Source organism: Orycteropus afer, unplaced genomic scaffold, assembly GCF_000298275.1.
Source record: "Orycteropus afer afer isolate SDZICR_OR568_19922 unplaced genomic scaffold, OryAfe1.0 scaffold00368, whole genome shotgun sequence".
Classification (NCBI taxonomy): Eukaryota; Metazoa; Chordata; class Mammalia; order Tubulidentata; family Orycteropodidae; genus Orycteropus; species Orycteropus afer.
Window position 1 is genome coordinate 3,164,788 of NW_006921955.1, and position 25,270 is coordinate 3,190,057.

The 25,270-nt window shown below is 46.4% G+C and overlaps 1 protein-coding gene across 1 annotated transcript in view; it reads left to right on the forward strand.

Moving 5' to 3' along the window:
• WNK2 (WNK lysine deficient protein kinase 2) overlaps positions 1-25,270 on the forward strand; it is a 379,724-nt gene that overhangs the window by 171,674 nt on the left and 182,780 nt on the right. The window contains exons 2-6 of the mRNA XM_007953023.1: positions 3,182-3,354; positions 4,420-4,640; positions 9,968-10,125; positions 18,143-18,231; positions 19,558-19,777. Coding sequence (XP_007951214.1) covers positions 3,182-3,354; positions 4,420-4,640; positions 9,968-10,125; positions 18,143-18,231; positions 19,558-19,777 — 861 coding nt within the window. The remainder of the gene's footprint in view (positions 1-3,181; positions 3,355-4,419; positions 4,641-9,967; positions 10,126-18,142; positions 18,232-19,557; positions 19,778-25,270) is intronic.

Here is a 25,270-nt window from a genome sequence, read left to right on the forward strand (position 1 = left end):
AACCTCATAGAGAAAACTGCCAAATAGTTTTTTTTCAGAGCTGCCTTTTTTCCCCCAAAATTATTTGTTTTTCTGTTGCCATTGATTTTTCCTGGTGGTTTTTATTGCCTTGATGACCATCAGTTGTGTAGTGCCATGTGTGAATGAAGGCCTAGTGCCCAGGAGGGTTTGTGTGTTGGGAGCGGGTGGCAGGGTTTGTTGGAAGAAAGAATGACTTAATGGGTGCCACATTTGGGATCTGATCCCTTAATAAGATACATAATCCTGGTCACAACCACAGACCTCTTCTCTATATCGGATTCTGGCCTTGGAGTTCTTTGGGACCTGCTGGATGGACCCTGGGCATTTGGGTTTGCATTTTTTCCATTCATCTTTCCAGATTCAGTGTTTATCTTCCTGGAACTCCTCAGAGTTTTACTGTTTTTGTGTTCATTTATGTTGACAGTTTCCTTCTAGAAGTATTCCTGTTGCCTTTTGAGTATTTTGGTGACTGGCATGTGCCCAGTCAGCCTCTTGGACCAGAGGTGATGATGGAGGACAACAAGTACTCCAGGTGTCCTGGAGACATGTGCTTGGCATGGTTGCCAGAAAGAATGGAGGCAGGCAGCAGGACCCTAAGGGTGGAATTTCATCTTGTGAGAAGCAGTTAGAAACACACAGAACATTTTGTGTCATGTGAACTCTTTGAGTTTTATTCTAAGTGTTTGATGTTGAGAATCCAATAGAGGATTTTAACCAGGGAAGTACATGAGGCAGGGGGCTCAAGGTAGGAAGAAGGTGGGGCATGCACTGGGGGCATTTAGTGGAGGAGGCAGCGGAGGAAGAAAGTAAGTCTGGAGCAAGGGTAGGCCAGAAGCCAGGGAGGCTGTGCTGAGCAGGTCTGCATATGGTTGTGGCTCCCTGCCTTGATTCTACATGGTAAATGGGCTACCCTCAGGTAGAAGTGGGCATGTGGTGAGCACCTTGTGTAGTCAGCACCTCAGAGGCCTAGGGCTCTGATGTAATAAGGATGAAACTAACAGAAGGGTGGTGGATAGAAAAAGTATATGAATGTTGAAGTATGAGTTGTGAGCCCTCTTGCTGTTTCCTGTTTTAACCATTAGGTCAGCAGTGTAGTTCTTTGTGCTTAGCTTGCCTGTGCAAAGTTACTGCCTGCATGTTTAGACATGTGTCACAGGATAACAGCTGTTTCTGCTGGTGCTTGTTGCACCACAGGCCTGGCCACTGGCTTGAGCATGTTGAGTTTCTAACTTCTCTAAGTGCTGGCTCTGGTTCTTGTCAACATCCTCATCCCTAAACCTCATGCCCTTCTGACTTCTGGTTCTAGTGTGTTGTGGTCTGGAATACTTTATTAGAATTGTATGATGTTTAGAATTAGTAATGTTTAGAATGAAATGATGTTTCATTCTTTTAAAAAACAGTAAATGGTTGTTGAAGGAACAAAGGCCTCAGAGGTGTTTTTATGGAAAAAGTTATTAGTTGCCATCGAGTCAGTTCTGACTTATGGCAACTTCATGTTCAGTTGAACATAGTGTTGTCTGGTCCTGTGCCATTATCACAGTCATTGATATGCTCAAGTCCATTGTTATAGCCACTGTGTATTTTGAATACCTTCAAACCTATCGGATTCATCTTCCAGAAGTTTGTTGAACAATGGTCTGTTGTGATCTGCTGTTTTCATTGGCTGATTTTTATTTATTTATTTATTTATTTTTTTTAGGATTTGGGTGAAGATTTACAGAGTAAATTCACTTTTCATACAGCAGTTCACATATACTTTGTCTCATGTCATTGACCAAAATTTACAATGCAGCAGCTCCCCTCCCACTTCCTCCCCATAGTTACCTCCTCCCAGTGTCCATCCCTTCATACTCTTCTGCACCCTGAGCTATCTCCCTGTGCACAAGCAGCCCTTCCTTCTCCCATGATTGTTCTCTCCAGGGCGTGTGTCTACTTGAGGTACTCACATGCCTATACTTTGTTTGGCTGGAAACCACAGTTGTGGGTTCAATTCCAGACCTGAAGGGCAGCTAGGGGCCATAGTCTCAGTGGTTCCACCAGGCTCCATTGGACCAGCAAACCTGGTCCCCACCTTCTTTTTTTTTTTTTTTTTTGCCTCCAAATGATTTTGAGTTTTGTTCCACATTGTTCTCCCTCTTTATGCAGGATCTCCTACATCCCTTCCAAGTGGATGGCAGTGGTAGCTGGGCACCATCTAGTTCTTCTGGTCTCATAGTTGTATAGATTGCAGATCGGATGGTGTACCAGTCGCTAGGACTGATTGTTTCCATTAATTTTGGTTTTCTTCTTTCTTCTTGACGAGGAGAGACCCATTGTTGCATCTAGATGGCAGCTTCCTAGCTTTTAAGGTCCCAGTCACTACTCGCCAAAGTAGTAGGGGGAACAATGTTTTGTATAGTATGTTATGCATTGGCTGATTTTTAGAAGTAGATCACCAGGCCTTTCTTTCTAGTCTTGTCGTAGTCTAGAAGCTGCACTGAAACCTGTACACCATGGGTGACCCTGCTGGTATTTGAACTACTTGTAGCATAGCTTCTAGCATCACAGCAACATGTAAGCCACCATAGTACAAAAAACTAACAGAAGGGTGGTGGATAGGAAAAGTATATGAACCTTGAAGTATGAGTTGTGAGCCATCTTGCTTCCCAGGAATTCCTCTTGTGGTGCAGACTCCTGGATGAGGGAGACCAGATTCAGATGGCACGTTGCAGGGCTAGAGTGCCTCAGACCTTGGAGAGCCAGCCATCAGCCTCTGTTGTGCACAGAGCAGCTTCTGTGTGAGACAGAGTTCTGGACATCTTTATTTGGGCCTGTTCGCTGTCTCATTCTGTTATGTAGCCTGCTGGATTTAGAATATTCTCCTGACACTTCCTCCTGAAATTTGGTGACAGAAAAGCTCAGTGTACAATGGGCTTTGGGAGCATGAGGCTACCTTTGAGACCTTGGAACTGGGTCACACTTCACAAGCTCCCTTGTGATGGCCTGGTTCTTTCCTATTGCTGCACACTCTGAGCACCAGGCAAGTGGCCTGTTGTAGTCTCTAAAGTACCACCATCATAACCAGCCTCTTCTCTGCCCCACCCCCATTCTGGAAAAGGCCTTTGTGGAGAGTTGGGTACACAGTTGTCAACTACTCACTGTGTTTGTGTCCTCCTTCTAGGACCGGAAGCTCACCAAACTGGAGCGGCAACGGTTTAAGGAGGAGGCTGAAATGCTGAAAGGCCTGCAGCATCCTAACATTGTGAGATTTTATGACTTCTGGGAGTCCAGTGCTAAAGGAAAGCGATGCATTGTGCTGGTGACAGAGTTGATGACTTCAGGGACACTGAAGACGTAAGCGTTCTGCCTTGCTTGCCAGGCTTAGGGTGTGTCTCAGCCTGGCAGCAGGGCCACAAGAGTAGAGGGTGGCTGTGTGGCTAGGATGATGCCTAGGGTTCACATTCTTTCTTTAGAATGTTCCCGTTTACATGATAAGTTATAAGAACCTCCCAGCAACAGGAAGTACCCCACAAATGAAAAGAAACACATCAAAGCAACCTCAGAAATAGCCTTTTAGCATTAGGCTTCTTTTGGCCTTCCTCAGACTACAGCTTCAGCCTGGGTTCTAGCTCACACATTATAATTGTTTGGGAAATGGGCTATTATCTGGGTGGGACAATGGTGGGGTAGAGCCCACTGACCACAAGAAACTACCCCTTTCCTCTTGAACTGGATTGAATATGCTGTTAATCCCCACAGGGAAGGAGTCAGCATACTGGGTTCCTGGTGGCCCATCATTCTTCATCAAAGACCTTGGTCTGTGCCCTGTGGGGAGGAAGCAGCCTCTCCTCTGGGTGGGCGTAGCCTATTGTCTATCGGAAATGCTCAAGCTCACAGGTGAACAAGTGAGAACCCAATGCAGAATTCCTTTCCCAGCCTTCCTACCTCCTTCTCTTGGGGGCTGGGTTCCAAGCAGACACAGCTATCTAGGTGTGGGAGCTGAGCTCTTGGGCTGTAGGTCCCATGTATGCTGCAAGCCCAAACTCTCCAGTCTCTTAGGTGTCCTGTTGTTGCCAGTGTATTGAGGACATCAGTGCCCTGTCCTGATGACAGCAGTGTTGTGGCTGGGTGAAGTTTAGCAGCATGTTCCTGTGTGAGAGAAGTTAGGGCAGGGGCATGGGCTGGACCACAGCCTTCACAGCCAGGCTGGCTGTACTCTCTCGGCCTGGCTGTCTAACTGTGTGCTCTCAGCCTGGGCAGCACTGCTCAGTTCCTCCTGTATGGTGGCATTCTCAAACTATCACCACCTGCACACAGGTTGGGTGCCAAGGGAAAGCTTAGCTCCACCAGCTTTGATGGAGCCCAGTGAAGGACACATTGCCCTGCTGCTTGGTGAGTGTCCTGTGCCTTCTCTTCCAGGTACCTGAAGCGGTTTAAGGTGATGAAACCCAAAGTTCTTCGCAGCTGGTGTCGGCAGATCCTGAAAGGCCTGCTGTTTTTGCATACTAGGACACCACCTATCATCCATCGAGATCTGAAATGTGATAATATTTTTATCACTGGACCAACTGGGTCTGTGAAGATTGGTGACTTGGGCCTGGCCACCCTCAAAAGAGCGTCATTTGCCAAAAGTGTGATAGGTATGCCCATTCTTGCCTTCTTTGAGACCCAGGAGCACAGGAATTGGGTAGGGCTTAGGCAGCCCAATGTCTGGTTTGACTGCCTGCCTCAGGCCTGGGGCAGGAACCCCATGAAAGGTCAGGATGGGCCTCAGTTCAGAGGTGCTATGCTTGCCTGCAATGCTTGCCGCACCCTCCACCCCCCAGCCCTCTAGTTGCCTAGCCCTGCAGAATCTGCTTACCAGGTAGGCAGCCTTTGCTGAGGAGACAACTGGTACCTACTCTCCCACCTGGCCCTCCACACTGGAGACCTGACCTGAGCCATGTTTCACACTGGCCTCCTGGCAGCATGTTCATCTCCATAGCTGGTGGTCTAGGTGGGGAGACAGGACACTGTGGAGGGCCCATCCAGTGTGGGTACAGAGAGTGGAGGAGGCCTTGGCATGGGGACAGAAAGGGCTTGTGGTATGATGCTAGCCTTGTCTTAGTGGGCTGCAAAAGCATTTGGGAATCAAATGTGACTAGACAAGAGGCAGAGTGAACATGGGGGTGGGTGGAAATGTGGGGATAGAGAGGCAGTTTTGCATCTGTTTTTCTCATCCTTTAGTAGTCAGCTCAGAGGCCCCTTCTCTGAGAAGCTGCCTCCATTCCCGAGCCTTTTCCGATGAAGCTCCCTGGGCGATTGGCTGCTGTGTAGGGCATGGTGTCTATGTCTTAACCCTGTGTGTACCCAGCCCAACATATATCTACCCTTACCCTAAGGTTGCAGTAGCTGGGAGAACACTGTGAAATGTGAGTGCTTGGAGGATCTATGGGGTTCAGAGTTCTGGAGTGAATTGTACTGGGAGTCAGGCAGCACCAGGTTGTGTTAGCAGCTGCATCAGAAGAGCCCTGTGTTAGGGAGTCCCTGGTGGGAGGATTTGGGAGTACAAGCAGGGCAGGGAGTGGTTGATGTCAGGGCTTTGTGTGTTAGTGGCTTGTGGCACACTTTGGGACAGTACTTGGTCTGTTTGCAGAAAATGAAGCTGTTGATGGGGTCTGAAAACTATGCTTTGGTTGGAGCAGTGCATTCAGAGTGTTCAGTCTGGGAAAAGGGTGGCTGCCTAGGGGGTTCTAGGTGGGGCCACAGATAGCCTTAGGGGTGTGGGGAGTGGTGAGGGCAGGGCCTCTGGAGTTTCAAGGGCCTGCTGTGCAGCCTCAGGCCTCAGTTTGTCCATTTGTGAAATGGGAATGTGGAAATTGAGTAAGTGATGGTACCTGCCATCCTGAGGAGGATAAGAACAGGGCCCAGCTGGGTCACACACTCCAGGGCTCTGCATCCTTGGTGGTGGCAGGGCAGCTTTGCAAATTTGGCCCCAGAAAGTGTTAGAAGTCTCAAATACTAGGTTAGTTGGGATGGTAGGAAGGCTCCTTGAGGACCACCCATCTCAGACAAAGCACACTAAAAGCTGCCAAGATACCTGACAGGGGAACCTTTGGGCTTTCTCTGACTATATGCTCTCTTCTCTTGAAATGGGGTTCAGAGTTCTAGGGCCAGGGTGGATGCTGTGAGTGTGTTGAGATGGAAGCTGACTTTGTCCAGTGAGCACGAGGTCCAGCCTTGTGGGATGTCCCTGGATGAAGCTGAGTGAGAAGCTGGGACTAGGGAGTTCACATCCTCAGCTCTTTTGTCCTGTTGGGAATGTATGTGGATCTTCTGAAGCACTAGGCAGTGAGCAGCAAACACTTTTGAGTGGGAAGCCCACAGGCAGGGGGTGGTCCACCTAGGCTTTCTAATAGGGTATCTCCCACTCAGGCAAGCTAATAGAGGGACTCCCACCCTGGCCTACTAATGGCATTGGTACAGGCTGCCTAGATGAGCATTTGTCCTGGTAGTAAAATGGACCAAGTCCTCCTGGGGTCTACATTCCTTGTCGAAAGGCTAGCTTCCCCTCTGTCTGCCTTGCCCCTGAGGAGGAGGAGCCTTTCTGTGTGTGTCCGTCATTGAGGATTGTGGGGGATAGTAGATACAAGAGCTTGTTTCTGGCCTGACACTGAAGCTTCTTCTTTGGCATTTTAGCTGTGACCCACTTTGCAGTGCCTTGTCAGTGGGGGCTCCTCATGTGTGCCCAGGGCTCAGGAAAACTCTGACAAGCCTCTGCTGGGTTTTGTGCTGTTTTGAAAGCAGTGTTGGGGACCTTTGTGACTCTGGTCAAGGACTTTCATCATGCCTGGGGCCTCTAGTGGGAGGAAGAGTCTGTCAGATTGAGTAAGATGTATCTGTAAGCATGCAGGCATGGTTAGCCTTAGTGCCTGGGCATTGCTTGTGTCATCTGTGCCTTGGTCCCAGCTATAAGGATGTGCTGTGATACCATGAGCTCACAGAACTGCATCTCAGATGTCGTTTATCCAGAAGGGCTCCTGTCTGTGTGTTGGAGGCAGGTTGGGGGAGGTGGCATACCCATAATGGCTGAGTGGGCTGGCCTTGGCCCTTGGTGACCCAGACCAGGTGCTATGACTTCTTAATTTTTATAAGCAGGTATGTCTTCAAGTCTTTGGACACCCTCCTGGGCACTTCATTAGGGAGGACTCAGGAGCCAGAGGAGCCTACTGGCTCAGAAGTCCAGTCACGGTGGCTTATAGATAAGAGTGCAACCCATGGAATGGGGCTACTGGATATATCACATAGCTGGTGACAAGGCAGTGACAAGTACCACATTTGGGGGCTTCTGGGTAGATGTTGAGATGTACATCCATATGTATATATACACACAAAGAGAGAGACACACATATAATGTGCACATATACACATACATATATGCACAGCGACACATACACAATGTGGATATGCACATGTTCACACACACACATGCACACAGACATGTACACATATACATGCATGCATACAGAACTGACATGCAGACACATGTACCACATGCATAATATACACATGGGTAAGTTTTAAAATTCCTATTTAAATAACTATAAGAGAAAAAAAATGGAATGGATCAAAGAACACGTTCCTGAGAGCGTTCAGGGTATGTTTGGGTGTTCCTGAGAGCCTATGCACAAATAGATATTATTAGAAGCTCTCAGTCCTGGACTTGTAATCTTTTGGCTGAGCTGAGTCTCCATTCCTGCATGCTCTCTAACCATGCAACAAAGCCTGGCTCTCTGGAATAATAATTACAGAGTGGGGCTTTCTGCCTTCCCAGCTTTCTGAGGATCTCAGAGAAAGTGTGCCTGCGGCTGCTTGCTGCTCTGGGGCTGCTCTGGGGTAGTCATATGTCTAAGGACCTCCCATCTAGGCCTCAGTGCTACACAGGCAGCTAAGGAGAGTGCCCCTTGGGCACTCCTGCAGGCCTTGGACACTTGTTCCTTGGCCCTATGTGTCCTGTCCTAGCTACCCTTGTGGGTAAGGGCTGAGGCTGTTCAGGCCCCTCTTCCCTTCATGGGGCTGGCATTTGCCTACAAAGTATTAGGGTAGATGCCCTTCCAGGACCCAGCCCACGGCCTCTGTGAGTATATCTAAGGCCTCTTTGTGAGCCCACCTCCCCACGTGACCATTGTCACCAAACAGCCCTGCCTTTCCCATCCCTGCAAGACAGCAGCATGAGTGCTTGGTGAGGGCCTGAGCTCTGGGCTCCCCTTGCTGTGATGAGTTGCTGTAGTGGTTCTTGGTTCGACTCCACTGTAATGGACCCAGGGCAGGCTTAGGGGTGGTGGGCCCAATGAGAAAAGAAGCCACCCAAGGCTATAGGGATGAGTCATGGGTTCAAATTTACACCTCCTTGGACAGGTTCTGAGCTGCATCCTTGTGAGACTCATTCAGACCACACCTGGGGACAAGACGTCTTTACTTCAGGCCTGAGCCTGGGCAGTGAATTCCCTGTTTTGACTATCTTAGAGGTGGAAAGAAACTTAAAAAAAATATTAACTTAAAAATTATCAGTGGAAAGTATTTTCAGCACTGTCGTGTGGTTTGAAAACCCCAAAGGATGGAAAATGCCAAGTAAGAGGCCTGCCACCCATCTTCTCTGCTTGTCTCCCATGATTTCTGATATTTTCTTCCAGAATTCTTCATGGTTCTAAGCAAATCTAAGTATAGGTTGTTTTCTTCATTTTTCACCCAAGATGTTAGCTTTTTTGTTAAATATACCTGGAAATTATGGGCAAATGAAAACTGATAATTAAAACCACTTGTGACCCACTCCATCCCAGAGATAACTATTGTAGATATTTCTGTGTACTTTCTGACCCACCACATATATGTTTTTAATGAAATTAATAGTTTGTGATGTTTTATACCTGCTTTTTAAAAAATACTAAAATGTTTAAAAATTTTTCCAAAGTTAACCAAAAAAACACTGAAATTAAAAACAGCCTTATAAAAGTTTATTGTCCCTTTTCTTTGCATTCAGCACAACAGATACTCAGTGGACTTGTTTCAGTAGAGTTTTTATGAAAGCTTATAGAAAATTGTTATTACAAAAAACAAATATAACTGAAAGTCCCATCTCTCAAACAGACTCCTTTTTCCCTATCTACATTGTTTTATATAGGTTGAGCCATCACTACATACAATCTTATGCTTTATTTTACATAGCCTATCATAAGTTTCCATGTCATTAAATTGGCATTATTTCAAGTCTTTTGTATTTAACATAGTACATATAGTCTCTGGTTACCAGCTCTCTCATGCTTGGAGGATGGAGGTGTAGCATTGTCTCCCTTGCCCTGTTCATGCTGTCTCCAGTGGTGACAGAGGAATATTCTGTCCTGGGAATGTGCCACAGTTTACCTAGCTGGTCTTGGTTAGGAACACGTAGGGCCTTTCTGCTTCTAGCTCAGTGATGACTGCTGAGCTTTTGTCTATCTTGGGTTATTCAGATGCTGGTCAATGCTGGGCCTGTCATTAGTATGACAGCATCTAAGAAGGTGAGGGAGAATGTGCCAGAGGTGTGTGTCCCCTTGATGAGACTTGTGTTTCTGGGTCAGGACTTTATTCCCTGGGAAGTAGTAGTCTCTCCCAACACTGTGGGCAGGAATGGCACTACAAGCTCATTCCTGAGCTTTCATTCAGCCCTAGAATCATGTGGTTTAAGGTAGAATTTCAGCACCCATCTATCTGTGGAGCATTTCTGTTTGAATCTTGGATTCTGAGACTTGTTGGATGACACAGAATGTGAGGTAGTTGGCTCTGGCCAGCCCCAGGTGCTGGTCACTGAAGACTGACCTGCCCTGAGAGGTGGGCAGCTTAGTGTACCACATAAAGGGTTGAGGAAGGATGGTGGGCCTGGGGCATTGGCTCACTGGTGTTTCTGGGCCCCATGGTGGCTGACTCCTGTATCTGTTGTTCTTGGGCACAGGTACCCCTGAGTTCATGGCACCTGAGATGTACGAGGAGCACTACGATGAGTCTGTGGATGTCTACGCCTTTGGGATGTGCATGCTGGAGATGGCCACTTCGGAGTACCCCTACTCGGAGTGCCAGAATGCTGCCCAGATCTACCGGAAAGTCACCTGTGTGAGTTGATCATGGACTACCTTGCTAATAGGACACATGCTGGGCTGGGCTCTTTATTCCTTTTTAAAATCCACACATCAGCTGCTGGGCAAGGAAGAAACAAAGCCATATTATAGGTGGAGAAACTGTGACTGAGGGAGCATGAGTTGCTTGAGGTTGCAGAGCTAGTAGTGAAAATCATGTGATAATAATAGTAATTATGATGGATTGATAGGTTGCCGTGTGCTTTGAACTCCACTACAACAGTGAATACTCTTAGTTACTTCTCCACTGCATAGTGGGGAAACTGAGGCTCAGAGAGTTTAGTGTGTTCATGGGGCACCCAGCCAGAAGGCACCTGGTCTGCCTGTCCACAGAGTGTTTCCTTTGAGTTGCCACAGAGCTGCCTCTTCCCCATCTTCTTTATTTGCAAACATAGTCTCTTTTCCTTTTTAGCAAAGTGCTACCACTAGACCGGGGCACCCTAGGCAGTGGTCAGCACCGGGCAGGCAGTCCTGGGAATGCGAATCCCTCTTTTGCTGTCATTGTGACTTTTGCTTAGATTAGATGGTTTAAATTGAGCAAACCAATCAGGTGGCAGGTCACTGTAGTTCTGGGGAGTTCCTCACTGTGTCCTGCACCTTAGTGAGGTGCCAGCTGGAGCATGGGGAGCCAGTATGGGGACTGTGGCAGCCACTCTTCATAATACCTGAACACAGATAGGGCATGTGCTGCTTCTCAAGCCCCCATGCTTGCCTGTGCTGCTGCTGTTTCTGCAGATGCTCTCAGGTACCAGTGCAAAAGGCAGTTTGGTTTGGTTGACTCTGGGACAGATTTACCCTCATCCCGTCCTCTCTACTCAGGCACTTCTTGCAGGTCATAGCTCATTTCTCTCCTTTGACTGCTAATTCTAAATTACTGGTCATTTGTTCACTTGTTAGTTCATCTTGAACCCCCACTGCATGCTAGGCAGTATGTTTGGCACTGAAAATGTAGGGAGGCAAAGACAGTGTCGTAGACTTATGGCACTGTAGATGTGAGTCAGGAACCTAGCAACAGATGCCCAATCCCCTGGTAAGTTCTAAAAGAGGAGGAGAGTGCTCTGTGAGCTCTCATACAGAAGTGCTTGCAGGAGGTCCAGGCAGTGTGCCAGTGGAAGGAAGGAGGGGATTTGAGAGATGTTTAGGGGTTCGTGCCTAAGGCACTTGACTGCTAACCAAAAGGCTGGAGGTTCAAACCCACCAGCCACTCCTCGGAAGGAAGGTTGGGCAATCTACTTCCATAGTGATACTGCCTCGGCAACCCAAGGAGGGGTCGCTATGAGTCGAGTCTGACCCGAGGGCACACAACAACAACAATAACAACAACAGAGGGGTCTTTAAGTAAGAGCACAGCAGGAGGAGATGCAACCCCTGAGTTTCTTTTTCTTTTTTTCTTATTGTGATTTGGGTGAAAATTTACAGAGCAAATACACTTTCCATACAGCAGTTCACAAACATGACATTGACCACAATTTAGCACAATGCAGCATCTCCCCTCGCACTTCCTCCCGATAGTTATCTCTTCCCTGTGTCCATCTCTCCATGCACTCCTATCCCCTGAGCTGTCTCCTTGTACCTGAGCAGCCCTTCTTTCTCTCATGCTTATTCTCTCCAAGGAGTGTATCTACCTCAGGTAAATGTTCAACTGATATGCCTGTCTATTGTTTGTCTGGAAGCCACGGGTGTGCGTTCAATTCCAGACCTGAAGGGCAGCTAGGAGCCATAGTCTCAGTGGTTCCACCAGGCTCTCTTGGGCCAGCAAACCTGTTCCCCACTTTTTTTTTTCCCCCCCAAATGATTTTGAGTTTTGTTCCACATTGTTCTCCAGGATTGTCTATCCAGGATCTCCTACAAAGATCCTCTTCCAAGTGGTTGACAGTAGTAGCCAAGCACCATCTGTTTCTTCTGGTCTCATAGTCATATAGGCTGCAGATCGGATGGTGTACCAGTCGCTAGGACTAACTGTTTCCATGAGTTTTTGTTTTTCTTCATTCTTCTTGGCTTTGGACAAGGAGAGACTCATCGTTGCATCTAGATGGCAGCTTGCAAGCTTTTAAGATTGCAGTCACTACTCACCACAGTAGGAGGTGGAACAATGTTTTGTGTACTATGTTATGCCAATTGAACTTCATGTCCTCTGTGACTATGGTCCCGAGCCCACAAGTTCAACTCCTCAGTCCCTCTGGGTAGCTGGCTATGACCAAGCAGTGACTACAACCTTGCCTCTTGTCAGCCCCATTATACACCTGGGAATTCAGATCATACACATAAAGTTATTGGACCATTGTCTGCCAACCCTATACATGTTCTTGGGTGCACTCTCCACTTTGTATACATACCTAATATTTCAGCCTGTCCACCCATCTATCCACCCATATACCCGTGCTTACCTTCACTGACTATGCCGTACTATATGCGCAAAAGATTCATCTTTGTTGTCTGTACTTCCCATGTACCTCTCTATGTCTTTCTCATCCTCAATGCCACTATATTGATCACTCATGTTTGGTACATTGCCCTTTTCTTCACCCAAATCAAAACTTATCTCTATCTTTCTAACAGTATTTCCTACCCTACCCTCCCACCCCTGGTAACCAACAAAGAAAATGATCTTCCATAGATAAACCTTTCCTTGACTATTACAATAATGGACTAATACAATATTTGTCCTTTTGTGATTGACTTATTTCACCCAGCATAATGTCCTCCAAGTTTATCCACGTTACGCGGTGTTTTGCAGATTCTACATTATTCTTTAGTGTTGCATAGTATTCCATTGTGTGTATGTACCATAGTTTGCATATCCATTCCTCAGTTGATGGACACCTAGGTTGTTTCCATCTTTTGGCTATTGTAAATAGTGCCATGATGAACATGGGTGTCATACGTGCAGAAGAAGGAAAGCTTGATGTTGCTAGGGTTGGTTTCTAGGGCTTTGAGCAGGCTATTATTGACGACATATTTATTTGCAAGACCGCAGCTCAACCTCAGGAAATATTCCTATTGTTAGATCGTTGCAAATTTCCACCAATTTCAGCCACACTCAAAGACCCCGCCTCTGCAGCCCCACAGTGCCAAAGAACGCCTCCAAGGCAACATTTGTGGGACCACACTCAGCTGCGTTTTCTTCACTCTCCATGCCCCGTCTGCCCATGGTGCTGACACAATACCGCCAGACCGCTAATGGCCGGCTCTGGAGTTTGTCTGTGATACCACCCACCTGTGGCACCAAAGATGCACACAATTTCAGCTCTGTTGGAGTCAGCGGAGTACCTGCTAGTGACCTGCATTCCCGATATCCACAGCAAAGAAAAGCACAGTGTCTTCCAGTCTGACCCAAGCCCGCTCTGTGATCTGCTGGGAGGGGAGGGAGCTAGCCTTTCTGGTGCAACAGTGGGCTCTCCACCTGAATCTCAGTAGTGGTACCCGTGCCCGCCTGCACCCAGATGATCCAAATTACTGAAAAAATCAGCCTCTGGAGGCAGGTCTCTGCTGCTGCCCGCTGGAATATTGTAGTGGTCGCTGGTATGCTGCTATAAGGTGTCTTCCTTCTTGGCTTGGGGATCTGAGGCAGCCTCCCTCGCCTGGCAGACAGTGACAACTCCAGGAAAGTTTCCAGTGGCCTCTCTTGGGTGCCCGTGCATCCTCTGCCAGTAGCTCTTTCCTAAATAATCTCCATGTGCCTTTCCTATAATTCTGCCCTTCTGTGTTTGGTGCACTCTGATCAAGTGAGCTGTTCAGAGCACCAAAGTCCCTAATTCAAACTGTTGTACCTAGTTTTCAAAGGCCTTAGATGCCAGAGGGAAAAAGCGTGCTACTCACTGGTGAGACTCCATTTTGAATTCTGTGCTGAGTTTCTGTTTTAAGAAAGTGGGTGATGGACACTGGTTGTCTGCAGAGCTCAGAAGGGCAGGGATTGAACAGCACCAGGTGCGATGACTCCTCCACTAGCCCATTGTTCTCCTAGATCCTGGGAAACAGTTATTAAGTAGGCCCATGTCTGTTTAGGGCTAAGCAAGGGCCCCCTTTGAGGAAACAAAGAAAAGGAAGTGTTCCCTTATTTTTGCCAATAGTACCTGACAGTGTGGCCTACATGCCCTGTTGCTTCAATACCTTCCCCCCACCCCAACACAAGGTCTTGCCCATCCATGATCTACCCACTCTCTCTGGGACCCCTAGGACCTCACTTTTAGGGCCTCAATGCCCTCAGCCAGCACTTGGCCTCCCAGGACTCAGGGTCTGAGCATTAAGACAGGGATCCTCTTAAGAGCACCATGATCTTTGTCTTTTAGGTATTATTCACCTTTTTTGGGGAGCTCAGCTTTTCAGAAGAAGTTTACATTGAATATGTATACACACACATACACACATACAGACACATACATACATACATTGAGGGAGGGTGAATGCTGACAACTGAGTCATTGCTGCTCTCCCAAGAAGGAGCTGTCCATATTGTCATGCCCTCTTTATTTGTTGTTTTTAGTAAAATTTGTGTTAGTGAAGCTGGGTAAGGTTCCTATGATGAGCTGTACCATCAGAGTATATGTGAACTGTGGGGTTAACAGCCTTAAAGCAAGGAGACCCTGCTCCAGGCTTCAACAGCCCTCCTGTTACAGTCCCTAGTTACTGGACTGCCCTATACCCTAAGCCCTCAGTCTTTCCCCAAGTCCCTGTGGCAGCTGAATTTGTAGATAAAGGACAAATTCAAGGAAATCTGGTTGTTATTTCTAGAGATCTTTTCGGGCTGTGAGGAGTTTCTCCCCTCTGTGATGGTTGGACCTGTGCTCCATGGCCACAGTGAGCTCCACTGTCCACTCACATAGGATCCTCCTGTGGTGGTGGGAATACTCTCCACAGATCCAAGGAACTCTTCTCTCTGTATGGCCCTAAATGCTCTTTGCCTCCAGTATGCTCAGTGCTCTGTCTGGCAGGCCATGAGTATCAAGAGCTAAACCTGCCTCAAGGTAACCCTGGAGGTAGAGGGTTGGTGCTGCTTTTTCCACATCCACATCATACCAGGCCCTGGATCCTTTGTGTCTGAGAGAGGATGAGTAGACATGCCTTGAGTTGGTGATCTACTTACTGGTGGCCTTACTCCCATTTGTAATCGGGTCATTTCCTACATGGCTCCATAGGGAGTTTACCCCAAAAAGGGCATGCTGGGCTATAGATATTGGGCTTTACCCATTGTCCTGGTGGACTAGCAAGGGCCCAGGTGGTACCAAAGTCTGGTACCCACAGGGGATGAAAATAAGGGTGCTTTTCTACAGGGGTCTGAGGTCCCTCGGCTGAAAAAGTCTTCGGTTGGACCATAGGTTCCACGAGGAGCTGGTGACTCCAAGAGAGTGAGGAAGAGACATTGTAGGGCTAATCAGAGAACACTGACTTCTTTCTGACATTCCCATGATGCCGTTGGAGCTCACATTGTGACTGGTGACTACCTGAAGATGTGACCTTGAGTTGGTGGATCCCCCTGTGTATCCCTTTCTTCCTTCTCCTGGACTGACTGAATGATTAAGGGCAACAGGAAACAATGAATGCCTACTGAGTACTGGCCCTGTACTGAGGTCCTACAGGTGATACAGATAGAAACTCATTTATTTTTCACCACAAGCTTCTGAGAGGCACTTTCATTTTCTCACTTTACAGTTGGGGAAACTGAGTCCAAGAGAGGCATTGGAGCTTGATGAGGTCATAAGGCTAGGAAGTGGCAGTCCTGGGATTGGAGCCCAGAATTTTGTTCCTGAGCCCCAGCTATACTTTTCTCAAGATTTTTAGCCTTCCTGAGTTCATCTGAGAAGTTAGGATAAAAATTGCACATTCTTCTGTAAGGTAGCTATGAGGTCTGTAGGAGACAATGTCAGGTAGGCAAGCCAGTGCTCATGGTGAGGATGGGGGCAGTGGTGGAAGAGGAGGAGGTGAGTGAGGCCTCTCCAGTGGGATGTCCTCTGCATAGATTTTGCTGGTCTGTTGAAGTGAGCTCTCAACAAAGGCAGTGGGTTCTCTTATACGACATCCTTGTCATATCTCATCTTCCAGGTTTTACTCATAATAATCCCTCAGTTGAGATTTAGACCAAAATGAAATGGAATCCTCACAGAACAAACCTGTGGCATGTCCCTCTCTTTGATAGGTAGGCAGAGGCAGGTGGTCAAGGTCTCACCCTTGCCCCACTGTGTGGCTTTGGGCCAGTCCCTGGATCTCTTTGAGCCTCTATAAAGTGGCAGAAGCGGTATCTGCATTTTGGACTCAGAGATCCCTATAACAGATCCATCATGGGCAGCTCTCCTTATCACTGTATTTGAGTTGACATGGACATTGCTTGCCCAACTCAGGAGTAGGCTCTGCAGCCAAGTTGTGATCATCCCCTTTCCAGAAACAAAATGCTATATTTGAAGCATGAAACCCAGTATCAGACTCTACAGCTGAAGTTCAGGCTTATGCTTCATGTTGTTGCTTAAGTGACAGTTATCGTCATGAAGTGAGGGACTTGAACTTTGTGATGGGGAGCCAGTGCAGATTGCCTCTGCTTCAAACTTTTACAAATTGTATGATTAAATGAGAGGTATTTTCAAGAGAATTTATATCTTTAAGGAGACCTAAGTGGTAGGTAAACCAGGCTATTGGCTCAACGCAATGGAAGAGGAGAGATTTAACAAGGAGCATTGCAGAGGGTCTTCACACACACATTCTGTGTGCTACTTTATCTTGCTGAGGCTGTGTTAGGCTTTTTGGATCTGTGAATGTATAGTTTTCATCAAAGTTTGAAAATCTTTGGCCATGATTTCTTCAAATTTTTTTATTCAACACCAACACATCCTCTTAAGATACCAGTTATATGTATATTAAATGTATGTCTGACTTCTTGATATTATCCCAAAGAGTAAAATTAGCTGAAGAGCCCTTACGACCTTTTTTCTCTCTGTGCTTCATTCCAGATAGATTCCATTTCTGTGTCTTCCTGTTAACTTGTCTTTTCTTCTGCAGATGTCTTATCTGCTTTTAATCTATTTCAGTGGATATTTGCTTTCAGATAATTGTTTTTCATCTCTAATTCTATCTGGTTCTTTTGTGTCTACCATTCTGTTCCTCATCATGTTCATTTTCCTTTAAATATTTGTATATAGGGTAATTTAAAAAATCCTTTCCTGTAAGTTCCAGCATCTCTCTAATTTCTGGCTCTATTTCTGTTGATTATTTTTTTCTGCTAGGTTATGGATCACATTTTCTTGCTTTTTGGCATAGGTAGTAATTTTTTATTGGACAAGGCACATTTTATCCCCCACCATGTGAACTCTGGGAATTGTTTTGCCTACCATTTCTCAATCATTCTCTACCTAGCCTTGTAGAATTTACTCTGCATGTGTGATTTTGTGGTCAGCAAAGACTCACAGGGAGCCATATGCATAGCTTTTGTCTGCACAGCTCCCTCTTTTCTGGAACTCTTCCTCCTTAGATTCCTTGTTGTTGTTGTTATGTCCCGTTGAGTTGGACCCGACTCATAGCGACCCCTCCTTGGGTTTCCGAGGCAGTGTCACTACGGAAGTAGATTGCCCCATCTTCCTTCCGAGGAGTGGCTTGGTGGGTTTGAACCTCCAGCCTTCTGGTTAGCAGTCAAGTGCTTTAGGCACTATGCTGAACTCTGAGTTCCACCCTCTCAACTCAGGGAAACCCTGAGAAATAAATTCTTTAGGTTCCTTCTCCTGCCCATAGTCTATAACCTGTCTTTAGGCAGTAAACTGGGACAGTGGAAAGATCTGCCTCTTTTGTGTCCTTTCCCCGACTTCACTATCCTGTGCTGAGTGTCTGTTGAGTGTCTGACATTATTGTTTCAGTATTTTGTCCAGTTTTCTAGTAATTTATGAGAGTTAAGTCTAGTCATTGTTCCACATGGGTGGGAGTGGATGTTCCCTGCACTATGGGGGGACTGTGTCTTGGAGGAGCTAGCCCTGAGTGTCAGTGTGGGTCACACAACTCTCTTCATCTTGTTTCAGGGTATCAAGCCAGCCAGCTTTGAGAAAGTGCATGATCCTGAGATCAAGGAGATTATTGGGGAGTGCATCTGTAAAAACAAAGAGGAAAGGTGAGTCCCGGGGCTGGGTTCTATAATATTTCTCCCGGTGAATGATCTCAACTGGTATTTGGAGCCATATTCTTGATAAGAAAAAGAGAAATTCAAAAGACAAGACTGGCTTCAGCACAAAGGGTCTCAAGTGTGCAGATAGCAGCTACATGGATTAGTCCAGGGTGCACACCAGTAACATCTTGGCCAGCATTTGCTGTTGAGGAGCCCTCACCACCTCTTCTGCATCTTGCTGATGCAGTCTCCTGGAGCTCCCACCTCTATGCCTCTTCTTTTCTTTGCAGCCTCCTCTTCCCCGTACCCAGCCTTGACTGCATGAGCTCCTGGGACTCCACCCTTTTTGCTTTGCTTTTTTCTCTGTATTGTCCCCCAGGTGGGCTTATTCATGTCCATAGCCCTAGATAAAGTAACACCTCAATTCTAGGCAAGAAGTTCTGGTAGCATAGTGCCTAAGGCATCTGACTGCTTACCAGAAGGCTGCCAGTTCAAACCTACCAGCCACTCCTCAGAACGAAGGTTGGGCAAACTACTTCTGTAGTGATACTGCCTTGGGAAGCCAAGGAGGGGTTACTATGAGTTGAATCTGACTTGATGGCACATAACAACAACATTCCAGGCACTTCCAGATTCATTTTCATCCTGACCTCTTTTTTCAACTCCAAGCTGTATATTTTACATACCTGTTTGTCTCATCTCAGAAGTCACATGCCTAATCAGAGCCCCTGAGCTGCCCTATAGAACCTACTTCCCCACCTCAGATCAGGGTAACACTCACCCTCCCTCCTTCCTCCCCTTCCCATCCTCCTTCTTCCCCCTTCTACTTTTTCTTTCCTCATCAATCTCCTTCTACCCTCCCCTAGTTCTCCTACCTCCTCCTCTTCTGCCCATTCCCTCACTCCTGCTCTGCTTCCCCATTCCTTCTCCTCCTCTACTCTACACCTCCCTCACCCCTTCTGTGCCCTCCTCTATCCTTCTTTCTCCCCAGTGAGACTGGGGACAGTGAGACCATATTACTTTATAACTTTTTCTCATTCCTTAGACTTCAAGGAATGCATATGTGAACTATGTGTGCTACCCTCAAGGGCAGAGTTTGACCTGCCAGGTGGACCTTGCAGAGGGAGAACTTTCTAGTGACATGGGCTGGATCACAATGGCTGTGGCAAGAGAGGAACCACACCCTTGTAGCCCCTTTCACACCACAGGCCTTTCCCTGCCCTCTCCTATGACTGTGCCAGGCTTCCAGGTGTCTGGTTCAGGAGGGCAGTGATCTGGGCATGTGTGGCCCACATGGCGACCTGCCTGGTCAGACTCTTGCCCCTCCTCCAGGTATGAGATCAAGGACCTCCTGAGCCATGCTTTCTTCGCGGAGGACACAGGGGTCCGAGTGGAGTTGGCAGAGGAGGACCATGGCCGGAAGTCCACCATTGCCCTCCGGCTATGGGTCGAAGACCCCAAGAAGCTGAAAGGGAAACCCAAGGACAATGGGGCCATAGAGTTCACCTTCGATCTGGAGAAGGAGACACCTGACGATGTGGCACAGGAAATGGTAACACTAACTTGTCCACTCCCATGTGGTGCATAACCAGGGCAAGGCAAGTGAGCTGTGCTCTGAAAAATTAGAATGGAAGTAGTCATCCCCACTGCCCTGAAAGAGTGCAGTCCTAGAAAAATGCAGCCTGGTGGTGAGGTACGGGCATTGGGTTGGAAGCTTGTGGCAGGCTGGGTGGGGGAAGACTAGTGGTGCCAGCCACACCTATGAAAGTATGTCTATGTAGTAAAGGAATTATATGTGAAAACAGTGAGAGTGAACAAACAAGAAATTTTAGTGTATCAGGAAAGGCCTTACTTGTTTTGAGCAAATTCTTGCTAAATTTGCTTAAATATGTTGGATTTCACTTTGAGCCCTTTATTTTCTGTTTTCTCTTTGAAGGCATTGTTGATGTTGTTTTCATTTCTGGCCTCTGTTACTTTACTTTTCCATGGAGAATGGTGAAGGTGAGGACAGGCTTTCCTCTCTTCTTCCTGTCCTCCTCTTCTCCCCTGTGCTGTTTCCCCAAAAACCTCCTGCTTGGGTGAAGGAGAATGAGGGGAGGGTATGATTCCTAGTATCAGACTGGGTCCCGAGGAAGAGAGGGGATTTAGCTGGTAGGGGAGAAGGAACAGAAAAGAGAGGTAGTCCATGGGGCCTGGTAGGGGTAGACCTGGACCCCTGCCTAGAGGAGCCCTGAACAAGCTTGGGTCTTGGTTCTACAGATGGTGATGGAGGATTTTGGTTAGGTTGTACAGGGAGCCTTCTGGGAGCTTATAATTGAGTCTGGTCCCTGCTGACATTGGGCTTAACTGCATGGGGGAGAGAGCTGCCTCTGGGCCATATACTACCCATGGAGGTATTAGAGGACTAATGGATCAGGGCAGTGAGTCAAGTCCTGCTGGGGCTCTTGGGCCATAAGGGCACACAGAAAGCATGCCTTGTGGCCACCCCAGCCTCTCCCCAGCTGCATGATGGGGCTTACTCTCCTGGTGACCCTTTATCTGGAGGTTTGGGAGAGAAAGCATCCTGAAGGCAGGGGCTAAGGTGTGGTAGGGGGACATTTCGTAGGCTTTGGCACCTGTATGAGTTCAGCTCTACTCTGTGGTTTGGCTGGGAGGAGGCTGGGTGATCCCAAGAGTTGCTGTGAGAAGTCCACCATGTGGCCTGGGAAGGTGTGGTCAACCAGTCCCCAAATCTTGGCTTATCCAGATCGGGACTCTCCCAATACTGCATGTGTCACTGAGTGGAAGAAGCCTGTGCTGCACATGCATGTAATGGGCCAGTGTGTTCTGTGTCCTGAGTTGGTCTTATGTCCCAGGCCCTGTTTATTTTGTGGCGTACAGAGGTGTATTTTTTAAATTCATTACCTATATACTTACTGATTCATGTTAAAATTACTACTTGACGTCAGCCCTGTGAATCCAAGAACACTATTTCTATTCACTGTTATGATGCAGAGGTTTCTTAAAGTTTGTGGAGGGAAATTAAAGAATAAATATTAAGTAACTATTACAGGTGATACCTTAGTGTACTGTGGTGGTAATAACAAATTACGACACATGTGGGTGGCTTAAAACAGCAGAAATTCATTCTCTCACAGTCTAAAGGCCAGAACTCCAAAATCAAGGTGTTATCAGGGCTGTAAGAAGCTCTGGCAGCACAGTGCCTAAGACATTTGAATGCTAACCTATAGTTTGGTGGTTCAGACCCACCAGTGGCTCCATGGAATGAAGATGGGTCAATCTACTTCTGTAGATTCTATCAATCTAAAGATATACCACCTTGGAAACCCAGTGGGGGTCACTATGAGTCAGAACAAGCTCTGTGGCAGAGAGTTTGGTTTTTTGGTTTTATTAAGGCCAGTCTCCCCTCCCTCTGGAAGCTCTAAGAGATGAAACTTTCCTTCCTCTTTTAGCTTCTGGTGGCCCCAGGCCTGCTTTTGGCTTGTGGCAGAATCACTCTCATCTCTGCTCTCATCTTAATGTGTATATGTTCCTTTCTTATAAGGGTACCAGTCATAGGATTAGGGCCCCCCAACTCTAGTATGTCCTCATGTTAACTGATAACATCTGCAAAGGCCTGTTTCCATAAAAAAGGCCCTGTTCATGGCTACTAGGGTAAGACTGCAATATATATTTTTTGGCATCATAATTCCAACCATAATAGGGGGTAGGCAGGGAGGGAAGAATTTATGAGTGCTGGGGTTTAAGAAATGCTGGTTGAGTATTGAGAGTCCTTTTGGGGAAAATTTTATTTTTAAATATGTAGAGTGGGCCTGGGTCCCACAGACCTAGTTGTCTGGGGGTAGAGGAGGTGGCTGGCAATGGGAAGAATCTCTAGGCCTTTGTGGAGGTGGATGGTCTCCTGTTGCTTCCCCAGGTCCTGATACCAGCCTACCATTGGCCTGGCCTTTCCTGAGTACCCCTGAGCCACTGCTGGGCTAAGTAAGACTTCTGTGTTTAAGAAAGTTACCTTTCTCAGAGTGCTTGCTTACTTCATAGTTTTTCCTTATTGGTTTAAATAAACAAGTACATTCACTTATTGCCATTGAGTTGATTCTTACTTATAGTGACCATCATTTGGTTTCCAGTGCTGTAAATCTTTATAGAAGCAAACTGTCTCATTGTTCTCCCATGGAGCGGCTGCTGGGTTCAAACCACCAACCTTTTAGTTAGCAGCCAAACTCCTTAACCGCTACACCATGAGAGCTCTTTAGCAAGTATACTTTTTTTTTTTTTTAAAAAAAAAAAAAAAAAAGTTATTTAAGCAGGTGGTCAAGATGGCAGACTAGCCTGATATACTTTCCAGACCTTCTATGACAGAGACCCAAGAAGCCAAGTGAAATGGATATGGATAGCATTCCCGAAACCCAGAGCTTCAAAGGAAAGGGTAAAAAAATAGATCACATATCGATTAGAGGAAGAGCGGAATGAAAACATTGAGCAGGGAGGCATATGGAGCAATGAACTACCAATGGGTCTGGCACAGTGTGGCCATTTTGAATTGTTGCAAACATTGTTCCAATCTGCACAGAAACAAGATAACTCACTGTCCTTGCCCAGAACTGCACTGGTACCCACATTGGTGATTGGTGACCAGAAAAATGTGATCCTCCCTCATGCCCTAAAACCTCCCAGTGACCAGAGGTGCAGCCACCCCACCCACCACACCCACTGTCAGCCAGTCAAACTCCCCCAACTGCCAGTGCTGTGCTGCCTTTTTTTTTTTTTTCTTCCCATTTTCCTTCCATTTTTTTTCCCTTCTCTTTCCCGTTTTCTTTTTCTTTCTTTGGATCTTGCAGAGTAAGTACCCTGCCCCTGTCATCTCCTCAGTCATCTGTGCTTGCTCTTGTACCTTTGTGTTGGTGATCAATGCTCTTATGGAGCAAGAGCCACAGTTACTGCTGCAGTTGTGTCTGGTGGCTAGCATTAGTACCAGTACTGTTTTGTTTTTTCTCCCCTCTCTTTTTCTTTTTAATTCTTCCCACTCCCACCCTTTGTTTTTTTAATTTTCTTTGTTTCTAATCCTTTGTAGTGGGTGCCCTGCCCTCTGCCTCATCCACAGTCAGCATTACCCACCCCTGACCCTCTGTAGTTGTCAGTGCATTCTCCCATGGAGTGAACGCTGCATTTCCCTTACAGCTGTGTTTGTCAGCTAGTACTTATGCCAGTACTCTGCCACCTCCATCTTTCTTTTTTTCTTTCTTCATAACTCTTCCCTATTCCTACCTTTTTTTTCCCATTTATTTTCTTTCTCTTCTCCTCTTCCCCCTTTTTATTTTTGATCATGTGGAGCAAGCTCCCTGCCCACACTGGCTCCGTGGTTGGCAGTGTCTGCCTCTGCCACCTTTGTAGGCAGTGGTGCATGATCTTTCAGAGAAAGAGCCCCATCTGTGGTCAACAGCACCCATCCCTGCCCAAACATAGTTGGTGGTACTTACTCCCACGGAGTGAGCATTGCATTCCTGCTGCAGCCATGTTAGACATCTCACACTTACACCAGTACTGGGCTGTTTTTACTCTCTTTCTTATTTTCTTTCTTCTTAGTTCTTCCCTCTTCCCCCATTTTCTCTTTTTTTTCTTCTTCTTCCTGTCCCCCTCCTTTTTTTATTCCCCCATCTCTTGGAAGCCAGTAACCTTACCCAGTCTTATGTGCCACATCTGGTGACCCATCCACTGGACGAGTACCACCACTCACTCCAACACCACTGTATCAATTACAGATGGTGACCAACACACACCCTGCCTGCCCTCAGCTTCTCTACATGACCAGCAATTAAGGGATTTGTGCCTATACTCTCCACTGCTACCAAATTCACCTGGAGACAGATGGTAAGTGCTTCAGTGCTGCCAAACTACAGGCCAGAGTAGCACACCCAGCCCATTGCCCAAATATATTCAAACAAAACAAAATATCAGGGTGAATCAAATGAACATGTAATCAACATACTAATACCATAATACCACGATGTCTCAGAGACACCAGACAACTTTAGATCACACAAAAAATATTGGACAACATGACATAAAGAAGTGACCAAAATATGGGGCCAGAACATATTCTGGAGGAAGAAATGCTATCCAAACTACCTGATAAGGAATTCAGAAGAATGGTACTTAGGTCCCTTCAGCAGGTTAACAAAGCTGTCAAGAAAAAGAGAAAATTTAAAAAAAAAAAAAAAAGGAAATGAGACAAAATCAATGAAAACACTGACACAGTTTGAGAAGAATTTGAATGAAATACAGTAAAATGACAGCAGTAACTACATACCTATCAATAGTTACACTGAAGGTGAATGTTTTAAATGTGCCAGTCAAGAGACAGAGAGTAACAGAATAGATGAGAAAAGATGACACATCAATATACTGTCTGCAAAAGTCACATTTTAGGCAAAGACAAAAATAAGCTTAAAAAAAAAAAAATCAAAGGATGGAAAAACATATACTAAGCAAATGGCAACCAAAAAAAGATCAGGAGTACTGATATTAATGTCTGATAAAATAGACTTTAAGGCAAAAACCAGCAAAAGAGACAAGGAAGGACATTATATAATGATTAAAGGGTCAGTCCAAAAAGGGGACATAACCATAATATCTATGCATCCAGTGACAACTTCAGAATACATAAATCAACCTTTAACAGAATTGAAAAGAGAAATGAACAACTCTACAATAATATACTTTAGTTCATCATTTTAGATGAAGGAAAGAACAACTAGAAAGAAACTCAGCAAAGATACAGAGGATCTAAACAACATAATCAGCCAACTAGACTTCATAGACATATATAGAACACGTCATTCAACAATAGCACAGTACTCATTCTTTTCCAGTACACATGGCATTTCTCCAGAATAGACCACATTAGGCCAAAAAGCAAGCCACAGTACACTTAAAAACATTTATTGCCGGCAAGATGGCGGACTAGGCAGAAGGATTGCACAGACCCTCTTCAACAAAGAAAAGGGAAACCAATTAACACAGACACAGAAGATAATCGTGGACCCCT